Here is a 13,292-nt window from a genome sequence, read left to right on the forward strand (position 1 = left end):
CCGGCGTGGCCACTGCACCCGGGCCCACGCCGTGATCGCCGGGCGCCCTGCGTGCGCGGGACCCGGGAGCAGCCCTGCGGGAGGCGCGATGGGACCACACTGGGCTCCAGGGACGGCGCCGCGTCAGCCAAGGAGGCGGGTGCACCAGCCCGCACACAGGTGACTTTGTATCCAAGATGCAGCCGTCACTTTGTAGCCGCGGCTCCTCTCCCTCCCAGGAAGATCGGGACCCACAGGAGGTGCTGGGCAGGACCAAGGTCACCGGAGGCCTCCCCGCTCCCCGCTCCCCGCTCCCCCCTCCCCAGCGGCGGCCCGGCCTCTGATCTCCACCCAACAAACAAACCAACTCTGAGAGCAGCCAGACAGCGCGTGTTTGTTTGCTGCACACGGAGGTCACTGTCCCCACACACAGGGAAGACGTGGGAGTGGGGGCCTCTGAGCCCGGCCGCAGCACACGTGGGGCCAGGCCAGAGTCGGCGGGTCAGTCTAGGCCTGGGCAGGCTCTGGGGACCGTGAGGCCGAGGGCCCAGGTGGGGCCAGGTCCCTGGGGGCCAGGCTTGTGCGGCGGATGCCATCCTGATACTTGTGGCGGCCGAGCTCCAAGATAGCCCGCACCTCCTCCGCCACATCCCGCCGGTCACTCTGCTCCAGGGCCTGCACCAGGCGCCGCACTGCCCCCGGCTGTCCAGCCTGGCGCTCAGCCCAGGAGAAGAGCATGTGACGGATCTGGGCGTCCAGGTCGTCCCTGGGGAGAGGGGGCTCAGTGACTGAGGGGCCGCCCCAGGACTACCTACCACACCCACCCTGGGCCGGCTTCCTGCTCCCTAGGCCAGTGTGGCCAGACCATCCCTGTCTGTACCTGTTAGCCCTGCCCCCCCCCCAGCTCCCCGAAGGCACTTCAGCAGCCTCAGGGGGCCCTCCAGGCAGCAGGGGCCCAGGCCTGAGGCTGGCCCAGCGCAGCAGCCAGAGGCTGAGAGGCACGCACCGGAACTCATGCCGGATGCGCTGCAGCTCCCGGTAGGACAGGCCCAGGTGCAGGGCCACGGCCGGCCAGTCAGGGCCCAGCCGCCCGGCCAGATTCAGCAGGTTGCTCTGGGTCAGGAAGCCGGTCTCAGCATCGCCCAGGTTCAGAGGTGCCAGGGAGAGGCCGGCTCCCTGCCCCAGGCCCGGGCCCTCGGTCCTCCGCAGTCTCTGTGGGGAGGAGTGGATGCAGTGAGCCCTGGCCTCGGCCCCAGGCCCACCCCTGCCCCTTCAGCCCTCACCTCCCCACCCCAGGCCACACCGGCAGCTTGATGGGCAGAGTGGCCATCCACAGGGCGTCCGCGCCCTTCCTCTGCCGGGCCGCCTCGGCCTCCTCGGGCACCTCCTCCGGCACGGCTCCCCGATAGAAGGACACCTGGGGCAGGAGGAGACGGGGCTCAGTGCCCCAGCCTCGGCCCAGGCAGGCAGCCTGGAGGACCCCCACCCCCCTCCCCGTCGGCCCACCTGGCCCCTCACGGCCTGAGCCTGCCGGTCCAGGGCGGTGGTCACATACACCTCCTTCAGGTTCTTCAGGTGGGAGTAGAACACGAAGCAGACGCGGCCCTGCACGCAGTCCGGGCGGTCTGCGGGGTGGGGTGGGGTGGGGTGGGTCAGCAGGGAGGCGAGGGCAGACCCTGGGGCCACCTGCAGGGGCAAGGCCTACCCGCATCCACGTCGATGCCTCTCTCAAAGGCAGCAAAGAACTTCTCGCCTTCGAACATCTCCACCGTGTCCGAGGGCTCCGGGCCGCGGTACCGCTCCAGCAGCCGCCGCAGGGTGGCATCCACCTGGGGGGCACCCACGGGCTCAGAGCCCACCCCCGGCCCCCACCCCGACATCCCCGGCCCTCCCCGCCCCCGGCCCCCACCTTGTTGCGGGGCAGGCACTGGAGCAGGACCTGCTCGGGGTCCCTGCGCCGCTGCAGCGCGATGAGGTTCACGCGGTGCAGCCGCAGCCGCTCCCAGGCCTTCCGCGCCAGGCCCCCCACGCAGGTCTTGGTGGTGTACCAGAGCCAGTACCTGGGGGGGCTGGGGTGAGGCGGGGCTGTGCACGCAGAGGCGGGGTGGGGAGGGGCTGCCGACGCCGGAGGGGCACTGACCAGGAGAAGTGGGTGACCTGGAAGCGCGCATACAGGTGCGTGAGCTCCAGTGCCACCTGAGCCGTGATGTCATCCCAGGTGGCTGCAGGGGGCGCCCGGTAGAGCAGGTGCAGGCGGGAGCGGTCCAGGCTCAGGCCTGCGGAAGGGAGGGGGCCACAGGCTGAGGCTCCCCACAGGGCCTCCCCTTCTGGCCGCAGGTCCAGGGGCGCCCCACGGCCACCTCTCTCACCTGTGACCCCCGGGGGCAGAGGCAGCTGCACTGTCACTGGCCGGAGGAAGCTGGAGGGGCCGCTCTGGGAGAGGCACAGCAGGGGGCTCACCGCCGCCTGGGGCTCCCCCAGCAGCGCCCGCAGCTCTCTGCCTGCCATGCGCACCACCTAGGCGGACAGGCCCCTGAGCGCCCCGTGCGTGAGGCACCCCGGCCACCCCCGGCGGCTGCCCTGTCTGTACCTGCATTCGGACTTGACGAGGCTCCTCGGTGGCTCCAGGGGGGAAGGTGACCTTGACCCCCGGATGCCCCGAGGACCACAGCAACGTCCCCTCTGGTGGCACCAGGCAGGCGTTGGACACAGGGCGGGAAACCACAAGGAACCACGAGAAGTGGGGTACCTGGCAGTGAGCCCAGAGCCGCTGGGCATGGGGATGGGGTCAGAGGGGACAGGGTCAGAGGGGAGTCAGGTCCTGGAGGACCCTCCCCCCGCCCCCGTGCTCCTCCCGGCAGGCCTAGGCAGCCTCACCTTCGGTGCTTCCTCCTCCAGGCGGGTCTCCAGGTCGCTCCAGCTGTCGTCGCTCAGGGTCCTCACCACCACCTCACGGCAGCGCCGGGCCCGTGGGGGCACAAAGAGCAGCCACAGGCCCACCTCCTGCCGGGCACAGGGGGAGGGGGGTGAGCTCGGAGGCCACACCTGGCCACCCCACCTGCCCCCAACCCCCCTGGCCGTGCCTGCTGGAAGGCCAGCCCGTGGGGCTGCAGCTCCAGGACCCCGCTGAGCAGGGAGTCATGGGGACCCAGGGGCACGAGGCGCGGCTCCGGCAGCCACAGGCGGTAGCGGATGGTGACCGCGGTAGCAGTGGCCCCGGCGGGGAACTGCAGGCGGACACCGCAGGCCAGGGTCACAGAGCAGCCTTGGGGGGTCACGAGGAAGCTGAGTGAGGACAGGGCAGGCATCAGGTCAGACCCAGAGGGGCTTCGGGTCTGAGCCTGGCCCCTGGGGGCCTCTAGGAGACCCCGGAGCATGGGTAAGGTGTCCGGTGGCTCCTCTGGCCCCTCCCCCATCCACACACCTGTCCAGCTCTGAAGTCAGGAACAGCCTGGGCATTCCCGGGACCACAGGTGTCCCTGTGGAAGGACGGGCACCATTAGGATGGGGACGATGCCTGTGTCCTGTCTGTAGTCTGCCCGCCCCAGCAGCGAGCCTACCTGGGGGACTGGGGGAGCCTGGCAGGGCCTCGCCCAAGGGGTTCCCCTGCAGACGCACAAAGGGGGCGTCTAGCAGCTCGGGGGGCACTTCCCGGAGCTGGTTGTCCCTCAGGTCCAGCCGGACGAGCAGCGGGAGGCGGGCCAGGCCAGCGGGCACCGAGACCAGGAGGTTGCTGTGCAGGACCAGGAGCTGCAAGGAACGCAGCCCCGCTGTGGGCAGGCGCTGCTTAGGCCAGAGGAGGACCGCTCGGGCCACCACGTCCTGGAGCGCCAGGCCGGACGCTCAGGCTGCGCCCCCCCCCCCGCCCCCCGCCAGGGGTGACTCAGTCCCTGCCCCAGGGCTGCACCCACAAAGCCCAGGTGCCTGAGCAAGGATCCTCGAAGCCGGGGAAGGGGGCGCAGCTCAAAGGCAGGCCAGGCCTGTGAGTGCAGGGTCCTGGCCAGGCTGGCAGAGGATGAGAAGGGGTTATGCGTGGAGCCCTGGCAGTGGCTGGGGGCACGCCCTGCTGTCCTGCGAGCCCAGGAGGCATGGCGGCACTCACCCAGGGAGGCCGGGAGGCTCTGCAGCCGGTTGGAGGCCAGATTGAGCTCCTGGAGGCTGCTCAGGCCTCCGACCTCAGCGGGCAGAGTGTCCAGGAGGTTCTCGGAGAGGTCCAGGCGCTGGAGGGCGGACAGGGCTCCCAGCGCCACGGGCAGCGCCTGCAGGCGGTTGTGGGTCACGGACAGGAAGGTGAGGGCCGAGAGCGCCCCCAGAGCCTCAGGCAGCTCTGCGAGGTGGTTGTGAGAGAGTAGGAGGGCGCCCAGGTGGCGCATGTGCGGGATGCAGGCGGGCAGTGTCTCCAGGCTGTTGAAGCTCAGGTCCAGGTGCGCCAAGCGGGTCAGGCCACTCAGGCTGGCGGGCAGCGTGGTCAGAGAGCCCCGCAGGCAGGCGCCCCGCGCATCCCAGTGCTGCCCACCTGGGAAGGTGAAAGGCGGGGGTGGCCTCAGTCCCAGGTCCCAGCTTAGCCAGGGAGGGAGCTACGTGCCGGGAGGCAAGGACCTCCAGGTCTACCCCAGCCGGACAAGGACAGACAGATGGAGACACTGGAGAGACACCAGCAGGTGGAGGGAGGCAGGGGCCGGGCCTGAGTCTCATCTCAGCCGGGAGCCATCACCCAGGACCTGCCCCGGGCAAGCGTGCACACTGCAGTCTACCGGGGACCACCACCAGGCAGCTGTGGGGCCGGGAGCTGGGGCGCAGCCTGTCACGTTGGGAGAAGAGGGGTGGGGCATGCTGTATGGAGAATAGTGATGGCGGCTGGGAATGGGGCTGGCCTTTGAGGACGGAGAAGCAGGGGCAGGAGCTAGAGATGGGGTGGGAGAGGGCTGGGACCAGGTGGGGCTCACCTTTGAGGACCAGAGAGCGGAGGTGCGGCAGACTCCTCGGCACCTGAGCCAGGGCGGCCCCCAGCAGCCGAGGGTCTTCGTGGCCACTCAGCTGCAGGAACTCCACCCGCAGCAGCTGAGGGGTGCGCCGGGCACACAGGCGCAGCAGCCGGCGGCAGCCCCCGGGGTACAGGTCCAAGCTCAGGCGGTTCCCGGCCAGGAGAAGGGATGCCCCGGGACCCGCATCCGCATCCACATCCGCATCCGCATCCGCATCCGCAGTGTCTGCAGCATCTCCTGCAGCAGCCGCCCGGGGCTGCGGCTCCTCCTCCACCGCGGCCATCGCCCACCGGCAGGCCTCGGGGGCTGGACATGTCCCAGCTTGCCAGGCAGGCCTGTGCAGGCAGGGCCCGGAGCGGCTGCGGAGTCAGGGTGGGGAGAGGGAGGAGTGGGGCTGGACCTCCTCCCGGGCAGTGGCATGGGGACTCTGGTTTGTGTTAACACACCAGCTCCTACATCCCAGCGCCCAGGCGGGGCAGAGCTCAGATGAAATGGGGCTGGAGGATGGCAGCCCAGGCCCGGAGGGCAGCAAGCAGTGGGACCTGTGTGCGGAGGAGCCTGGGAACCTGCCTGCAGGGAGGAGGGCGGTGGGACGTTTCGCACCCTAATTCTGGACATTTGGACAAGGGGCTCTAGAGCTGTCAGGTTATCCTGGCTGTCCCTTCCTCCCCTCCCCCGACCCCCATGAGTCTCCTGGGTCCGGCCCCACCTCCAACCTTCACTCAACAGCTTTGACAGGTCCGGACTGTCATCTACCACGTGGGGGGGGGGGGGTGTCCCGGGCAGTGGGCGACCGATCGCGCCCAGGGGTGTCAGAGAAGCGAGTGTGAGAGGGGAGACTGGGTCTGAGCTGCTGCACCCCACGCCCCGGCCCTGGGAGCAGTCTTTCCGCCCCAGCAGTTCACACCTCGGTGGGCAGCGGAGAGCGGAGCAGGGCGCACTCGGGGCTCGGGCGGCCTTAGAGCCGGTCCCGGCCGGAGAGCGCGTCCTTCCCCACCCCGCCGTCCCGCCGCGCGTACCTGCGACCCTCCCGCCGGCTCCGTGCGCTCTGCGCGCCCGGGCTCCCGCCGGCGCGCTTCCGGGCGGGCTGGACGCCGGGCGCCGCCCCCTCTGGCCCCGCCCCGGGGGTCCGCGGGCCACTGCCTCTGGGTCCCGCCCCGGCTCGTCCCGCCCCGCCTGCCCGCCGGCCGCCGGCCGCCCTGGAGACGCGGACGCCGACCCCATCTGCTTCGCGCCCGCCCAGCTGTCTCCAGCTTCCCTTCGCCCGCGTCCTGCGCTGCGAGCTGCGCGCCATGAAACCCGCCCTTTCAGAGGTCTCGGCCCCAGGCTCGCCCCGGGGCGTGCGTTCCCGTCCCGGGTGTAAATAGGCTGGAGATGCCCAGGCGGAGGGGGCTTGGGGACTGACCGCACCTGCGGCCTCACAGCCACCCCTTGATCAGCGTGTCTGTCCGTCCGCGGCCTCACCCGCTCCATGGTGGTCACTCCGGGCAGGGGCCCCCGCAGGCCTCCCCACGGGCCGCCTCCTTCAACTATGTCTGCATCTCAGAAGGGAGGACCAGGAGGCTCCACGAGGTCCGTTTGCCCAAGGCCACGTGGTGGTGAGCGCCGGCCCCGCCCAGACCCTCAATCCAGAAAGCCTCCCACCTGTGCGCTCCCCCAGAGCAGGTGCTCCGTGAAGGGACAGATGAGCACATCCCGCTCCGCCCGTCCTGCCTCAAATCACACCGTGTGCGCCCTCTCCGCCACCTCCCCAGCTACCACCATCCCTCCCACCCGGATGGGCAGAACCTGCCGGACCTCCATTCTCCCGGCGCCTGCCCACCCCCATTCAGTTTCCCCAGAGCTGCCAGGAAAACCTTTTTAAAAATTAACCACGCGAATATTTAGCCTTAAAAAGGAAGGACATTCTGACACGTGCTGCAATGTGGATAAACCTTGAGGATATTGTGTTGAGTGAAATAGGACAGACACAGAGGGACAAACACTGGATGGTTACACTTACATTTTTTTTTTTTTTTTGGTGCCGAGGTTACACTTACTCACAGGAGGAGTCAGATTCACAGAGACAGTGTAATGGGGTGACCCGCGGAGACCACCAGGCACTCAGATCAAAATTTAGGAGCCTTTATTAAGCTGGCTAGCGACTAGTTACAGCACCCTGCCAAAGCAGAGGCTGAACTGCAGTGCCGACTACAGGAGTTACATTTTATTATTAAATTCTGTGCAGGCCCAGAGAAAAATGTGTCTTTCAAATTCTGGGCCCCTGATATGGAGGAAACTCTCTTTATTGATACTTTTTCCAGTCCTTTGTCTCCCAAATTTGGAATGGGACTTCCGGGCCTTCTGAGAAAGACGGCCTGCGTGCTGGGAAGGGGCCATGAGACCGTATCTCAAGGCCTGGCAACTGTCTGGGTGTCAGGACTGACAACTCTGTCTGGTGCCGGGAGCCGGTCCATCCTTGCTGCTTGACACAGTCGCTGCAGGAAAGAAACATCTGCACAGCATATGTTTCAAGGGACCTGGCATATATAGCATATTGTTCTTAATATGTTTGCTCTCTTTAGCGCCATGTGTTTTAACCAAGGTCACCTCTCTGAGAAAGGTTGTTTCCCCAGGTGGGGATCTTTCCCTGAGGTTAGGGAGGGGATACAACCCCTTAATTAAGTGCCAGGCGGGTAGTTAAGCTACATAATCTTTACTCCCTGGAATGGAGATAAGAAACGCCCTAACCTTTGTAATAGAAATTGACAGGATTAAAATCGGCTGGTATAAATATGGATGTAACAAGACAATAAACATCAGATCCTCATCAGTTCCTAACCAGAACTCCGACCAGAACTTTGGCTGGAGATCCTGGCTAGAGGTCCTGACTAGGCTGCTGATCAACTGAAGGCTGTCTTCGTGTCATTCCTTCTTCACCGACTCCGTCCACACCTTTGGGGACCCCTGGACCTGCTGGGATTGGACCCCAGCAGTCTGGGGCATAGTTTACGGCCTCTCTGGAATGGGAGTAGTCTTATTTTCCTTATTATTTAAGACAGAAGCCATACTATCAGGGTTAAAATTTTAAACAGCAGTTTTTATATAAGATGGATACTTCAACAGGAAGTAAAATAATGAACCACCCCAGCTGGGGTGTTTGGGAACATGAAAAAGTTCTGGAGATGGTGGTGACGGTTTTACAACAATGTGAATGTATTAAGTACCACCGAATTGTCTAATTAAAATGGTAAATTTTATGTATTATTTTCCACGTAAGTCAATCAATCAGCCCCACTGGAGTGGCTCAGGGGTTGGGTGGAGACCTATGAACAGGGAGGTCATGGTTCCATTGCCCATCAGGGCACATGCCCCGTGTGAGGCGTGCAGGAGGCAGCCGATCAGTGATTCTCCCTCATCATTGATGTTTCTCTCTCTCTCCCTTCCTCTCTGAAATCAATAAAAAAATATATTTTTTAAAAATCAATCACATCATGCCACTTCGCAATTGACTGTAATGAAGGGCTATCCTTGCCAGGATGGTTTCCCCACTTTGCCCCAATTGTGTGACCTTGAGCAAGAACATGTCTGTGCCTGACCTCGTCTATGAAACGGGCAGCGACTGCGACGAGCCTGGGGGACTGTGTGGTTTGCGTGAACACAAAGGGGTGTGATGCACGTGTATATCCCCGAGGGCTCGCTCTGTTAGGCCGCTACGCTGGCCGCCGCCTCGGGACCCTTCCCTGTCCACCTTTGCCTCCGACCCCTCTGCCTGGTGCAAGGCCGGCTCCTTCTCATCTTTCAGGTCAATGTCCCTGCTCATCCTTCAGGGTCTAGCTCGGCCAGGGACATCCTTGTTTGTTTTCTCTGCGTGTGGTCGCACTAGGACCCAAGTTTTGCGGAAGCAGGCTGGGTCTAGGGTCCCTCCCAGGATGCAGGAGCAGCAGGGTCCGACATGGAGCAGTGAGTGGGTGACACATGCTGATGTCCGCGTGCACACGGAGGTCAGAGTTGAGCCGACACTGTCAGGGCAGCGCAGAGGAGCAGCCACTGGGCCCAGACGGCTGGGCTCCGCGACATCAGTGCGACGAGCGGCTCGCCCGCCTCACTGGGTCAGGAGGGCCAGGGTTCGAGCCCACCGGACGCGAGGCTCCTGTTCCAGCGGCCAGGAACTGCCAGAGCCGGAAGTGCAGCGGCCGAACCTGCGCAGCCTCAATGCGACCCACGTGTCGCTCGCGCCGGGAGCAGCGCACCCGCGCTTCCGGCCGCTCTGGACGATGGGACTTGTAGTTACCGGCTGCGTTGGCCGCTGTCGCAAAGGAAGGCGTCGTGGGCGTGGCGGCCGCGCTGCATGTTGGGAGCGTGTTGGCCCCGCGTGGCAGGCAGGGAGCCCTGAAGGGAGAAGCTGCGCTCGGGCTCGCGCCCCGCTCTGTTCCCCCGCCGCAGGGGTTCCGGGAGACGTGCGTCCCACACTGTATAAGACGGCGGCCTCGGAATTGCCCTTCGCTTTGGCTGAGGCGGCTGCGGGACCCGACGGGACGATGGCTTCTCCAGCGCCCTCATTGGCGAGCGCCTTGTGACGTCACTCGCAGGCGCCGTCAGGGCGCAAGGAATGTAGCTCCCGGAGGCTTCTGGGTAGCGGATTACCCCCGCCCCCCGCGCCGGCGCCTTCCTTTCCCTGCCTGACGCCGCCGAGGTAGCACGCGCCAGGCCCCTCCGCCGCCGCCGAGTGAGTGGAGCGACCCGACTGGGCCGTTGGCCGGGCGGGGGCCTTAGGGGGCGGGCAGGGCGCGGGGCGGCCTCGGTGGGGGCCCCCAGGCCGGGCCACGCGCGGCCGCGCTCGGGCCGGGGTGGGGGCGGGAGGCCTCACGGTAACGCCCCGGCTCTCTCCGCCGCTCAGGATGCGCTACGTTGCCTCCTACCTGCTGGCCGCCCTCGGGGGCAATTCCTCCCCCAGCGCCAAGGACATCAAGAAGATCCTGGACAGTGTGGGCATCGAGGCGGACGACGACCGGCTCAACAAGGTAGCCGCCCGCCGGGCCCCGGCCGACGGATCCTCTGCACAGAGGGGTCCCTCTCCTCCTCGATCCGAGTGCTTTTTGGGGAAAGTGTGGCTTGGAGGCCTTGTTACAGCCCCAAGGAAACAAAAGGCCAGCGTGGTTTAGTAGAAGCACCATGCAAGTCTCGCGTAACTTAAAATTCTAAAGTAACTGCCATGTTCTAAGAAATGTGAAGGGGAAGGTATTTGAGAGCCATTCTTTTTCGCCCAAATTAATTAAGGTGTTATTTTGACATGTATTGGGTATAAATTAAGATATTTTGTATCTGTGTCTGAGCAGTAGCATATAGAGATGTATAAGTTCCCACTTGCAGCGGGTCTCGGTTCGGAGAACCCACGTGTGTGTGGTAACTAGCGGGGCCTGGCACTTCCTCCTGTCCTGCTCCCGAGGCCACCCGGCCTTGGCTCCAGAAGGGGGGCGTGCAGGTCGGGTGCCTGGTAACTCCTGGTCTTGGTTTTCCACTCCAGGTGATCAGCGAGCTGAACGGGAAGAACATCGAAGACGTCATCGCCCAGGGTGAGCTTGTGCGGGGCTTTGGTTTCCGTGGTCCATCCTAATTCCTGTTGGTCGCCTGTGGCCTTCAGGTTTCGCTTGTGGACCAGAGCAACCTAGAAGCCTGCCCGGAGGAGTGAGCACAGCTTCCCTGGGCTCATGCCAGGGGCACTTCTAGACACTCAGAGAGAGGACGCTAGGGGGCGCCTGTGCTCTCCCTGGGCCTGGTAAACAAGTCTCTCCACGTGCCCTCTATGGGGGTTGGTGTCAGGGCTGACCACAGGCCCCTGCTCCCTTTTGCTGGTGGATTGTTTTCTGGTGGCGTCAGAGTGGAGGTGATGGGCCTTGTTTGGAAATTGAGCTGCTCGGGGCAGCCATTCCTGTCCCTGGACATGTGACTGGCCAGGACAAGAGCCAGCTCAGCCAAAAGCCTCATCTGAGCTCACTGCTGGGAACGAGTATCTGGACACTGGGGCAGCAGACTAGGTCCCTGCCTGGCCATAAACATGTTTGTCCAACTTGACCCCAGGGTAGGGAGCTATGGCCTAGCTTCTTGTGGGCCAATTCCTGGAAGCCCAGTTCCCAGATGGGAAGTTTTGGGGCCGGGCGTGGTGGAGCCTCTTTCTGGGAGAGCGGGGCAGCCTGTTACACCGGCGCTTGGTGGCTGTCTTCCCTCTGAAGTAGCCTTTAGGCTGAGCGGCTGTTCTGCTCTCACTCCCTTCTCTGGTTCCTAGGTATTGGCAAGCTGGCCAGCGTTCCCGCTGGAGGGGCTGTGGCCGTCTCCGCCGCCCCCGGGTCTGCAGCTCCTGCCGCTGGTTCTGCCCCAGCTGCAGGTAAGTGGAGGCTCAGGCAGCTGGTGCTGTGGATGCCCTGGAGTATCTGGGAGCCTGGCCTGCACTGCTTGCCTCACTCACTGTGGTCTTTTCCCCACAGCCGAGGAGAAGAAAGATGAGAAGAAGGAGGAATCCGAGGAGTCGGATGACGACATGGGATTTGGCTTGTTTGATTAGAGTCTCGTTCCCCTGCAAATAAAATCCTTTTTACGTATACCTTGAGGGGCCTGTGACCGTTTGTTAGAGCCTGGCCTCTGCACTCGCGTCTTGTGCAAGGCAGCTGTGGGACACCCAGGGAGGAGGAGCTTCGGCCCAAGAGCTGGTGCTGGGGCAGGGACACTTCCTGTGGGTCTTGGATGTTGCCAAGCCTTGACAGGCTCAGGAGGGGACACCAGCCTCCTTGAGTGGTCCTGGCTCCTGAGGACTCGGAGTGACGCCTTCAGGGGACACCCAGGAAACTTGAGAAGCCACGGTGGGCAGCCCTGGCCGGGCAGCTCAGTTGGTTAGAGCATCATCCCGCCACACCAAGGTCATGGGTTTAGTCTCCTGGCAGGGCACACACAAGAATCACCAGTGAACACATAAACGCACGGAACGTGCATCCACGTTTCTCAAATCAATAAATGAACTTTCTAAAAGCAACAGTGGTTGGTCTCCATTGCTCTGAGGTGGGCAGAGGCCAACAGTTCCCCCAAGACGCATGTGTATTATGCGAGCCGCCTGTGTGGTCCCTGGGTTGCTGAGGGTAGGGGATTCAGCCCACCACCTGCTTTGCTGGGCGAATGTGAAGTGCTCGTGGGTACATAGCTCACCTGGGCCATGTGTTCACAGTCAGGTGGACCTACACATGGTCCCTCAGTAGACACGGCTTCCCCCTCCTGAGGCCCTGGGTCAGCAGCTATTGGGGTGTGCACCTCGGGTGTGAAGAGCCTTTCCCTGTGGCCAGTTCTATGGGAAAAGTAATGAGCAGAGCAAGGGGGTGAGGGAAGGCAGGCCAGGAGCAGGGCCTCGGGCGGTGGTCCCCAGCTTCTGGGCACACCCCACCTAAGCATTTAAAATCCTGATACCCTCCGTGACATGATTCTTATTCAAAAAGTGAACTATTCATGTGGAGGGAGTCTAAAGGCCATGAACTTGGTCTAAACAAGCTTCCAAAGAACATGGTAGCCATGAAAGAAAAAAGAATAAAAGGACAGTGGAAGTCCTGGGGAAGAGATCACTAAGAAATTGTTAAAAAATAACATGTAGTGATATGAAAAAATAGCAAAGTTCAAAACATAATAGAGAACTGAAATGCATGAATGTGTCACAACATATATACTGTATATGAGGCCCCTAGGACCATAAGAAATGCAAAAAACTGTTAATATCTCATTCTCGAATTGCCCCCCTTTTTAAAAAATCAAATTGCCCCCCATGGGGCATGTGCCCCACATTGGGAACCACTGGCCTAGGGCTTTATGGGAGGATGTAGAAGCCAAGTTCCTGGTGGGTGGGACACGGGGCCAAGAGAAGTGTGACCACTGCAGCATGTGCTGTGAGGGGCAAGTGGCATGTGGGGTGGGGCCCCTGTCCCAGGCTGGGGTAGGAGGCCCAGCGGAGAAGTGGGCCCAGGGTCCAGGGCGGAGCTCACAAGGCTACCCTCAGGCCCTGAGGAGAAGGGCCCTGTGTGGGCCAGAGGACACCGTGGGAGAGGGGGTGGACACCCGCTGGCATAGCCACCGCACACCAGACACCAGGGTTCCTCCCGCCCCAGCCAGGATTCCAGGAAGGGCCGCCCTGTTCCTGGCTCCAGAGCTGACGTCCCAGAGGCCCAAAGGGAGGGATATGTACCCAAAACAGTTCAACCCTGGTGTGGAAATGGGGGCAGAGGTCTCTGCACTGGGGCAGTGCCATCCCCCAAGACCCCACGGTCCCAATGAAGCAGGCAGGACTCCTTGGAGCAGGTTGGGGGAGCCTCAGCC

At 63.4% G+C, this 13,292-nt stretch overlaps 2 protein-coding genes and 1 non-coding gene across 3 annotated transcripts; 2 read left to right on the top strand and 1 right to left on the bottom strand.

Moving 5' to 3' along the window:
- Positions 1-341: 341 nt before the first annotated feature.
- On the bottom strand, positions 342-5,247 carry PIDD1 (p53-induced death domain protein 1). Its single transcript, XM_070427197.1, has 15 exons — positions 4,926-5,247; positions 4,082-4,495; positions 3,540-3,749; positions 3,404-3,458; positions 3,063-3,264; positions 2,857-2,982; positions 2,570-2,749; positions 2,349-2,496; positions 2,120-2,255; positions 1,889-2,039; positions 1,685-1,808; positions 1,486-1,604; positions 1,283-1,396; positions 986-1,191; positions 342-745 (listed from the first exon to the last, which is right to left on the bottom strand). Exons 1-15 carry the CDS (start codon positions 5,245-5,247, stop codon positions 487-489), a joined length of 2,766 nt encoding a protein of 921 aa, XP_070283298.1. The 3' UTR covers positions 342-486.
- A 4,317-nt stretch (positions 5,248-9,564) lies between these two features.
- On the top strand, positions 9,565-11,544 carry RPLP2 (ribosomal protein lateral stalk subunit P2). Its single transcript, XM_070427193.1, has 5 exons — positions 9,565-9,672; positions 9,844-9,967; positions 10,471-10,519; positions 11,230-11,328; positions 11,429-11,544. The coding sequence occupies exons 2-5, from the start codon at positions 9,845-9,847 to the stop codon at positions 11,503-11,505; spliced, it is 348 nt and encodes a 115-aa protein (XP_070283294.1). The 5' UTR covers positions 9,565-9,672; position 9,844; the 3' UTR covers positions 11,506-11,544.
- On the top strand, positions 10,548-10,679 carry LOC139019129 (small nucleolar RNA SNORA52). Its single transcript, XR_011473025.1, has one exon. It is a non-coding gene; the product is annotated as a small nucleolar RNA SNORA52 (small nucleolar RNA).
- Positions 11,545-13,292: the final 1,748 nt, after the last annotated feature.

This window comes from Myotis yumanensis, unplaced genomic scaffold (assembly GCF_028538775.1).
Source record: "Myotis yumanensis isolate MYYU_CA2020_CCGP unplaced genomic scaffold, mMyoYum1.0.hap1 SCAF_10, whole genome shotgun sequence".
In the NCBI taxonomy this organism is placed as follows: Eukaryota; Metazoa; Chordata; class Mammalia; order Chiroptera; family Vespertilionidae; genus Myotis; species Myotis yumanensis.

Coding starts and splice junctions, on each gene's coding strand:
- PIDD1 (XM_070427197.1), bottom strand. CDS start 5,247: ATGGCCGCGGTGGAGGAGGAGCCGCAGCCCCGGGCGGCTGCTGCAGGA. Junction 3,265..3,403: donor CTGACTTCAGAGCTGGACAG/GTGTGTGGATGG, acceptor GTCCTCACTCAG/CTTCCTCGTGACCCCCCAAG. Junction 2,256..2,348: donor TCTGCCCCCGGGGGTCACAG/GTGAGAGAGGTG, acceptor TCCCTTCCGCAG/GCCTGAGCCTGGACCGCTCC.
- RPLP2 (XM_070427193.1), top strand. CDS start 9,845: ATGCGCTACGTTGCCTCCTACCTGCTGGCCGCCCTCGGGGGCAATTCC. Junction 10,520..11,229: donor CGAAGACGTCATCGCCCAGG/GTGAGCTTGTGC, acceptor TCTGGTTCCTAG/GTATTGGCAAGCTGGCCAGC. Junction 11,329..11,428: donor TGGTTCTGCCCCAGCTGCAG/GTAAGTGGAGGC, acceptor TTTTCCCCACAG/CCGAGGAGAAGAAAGATGAG.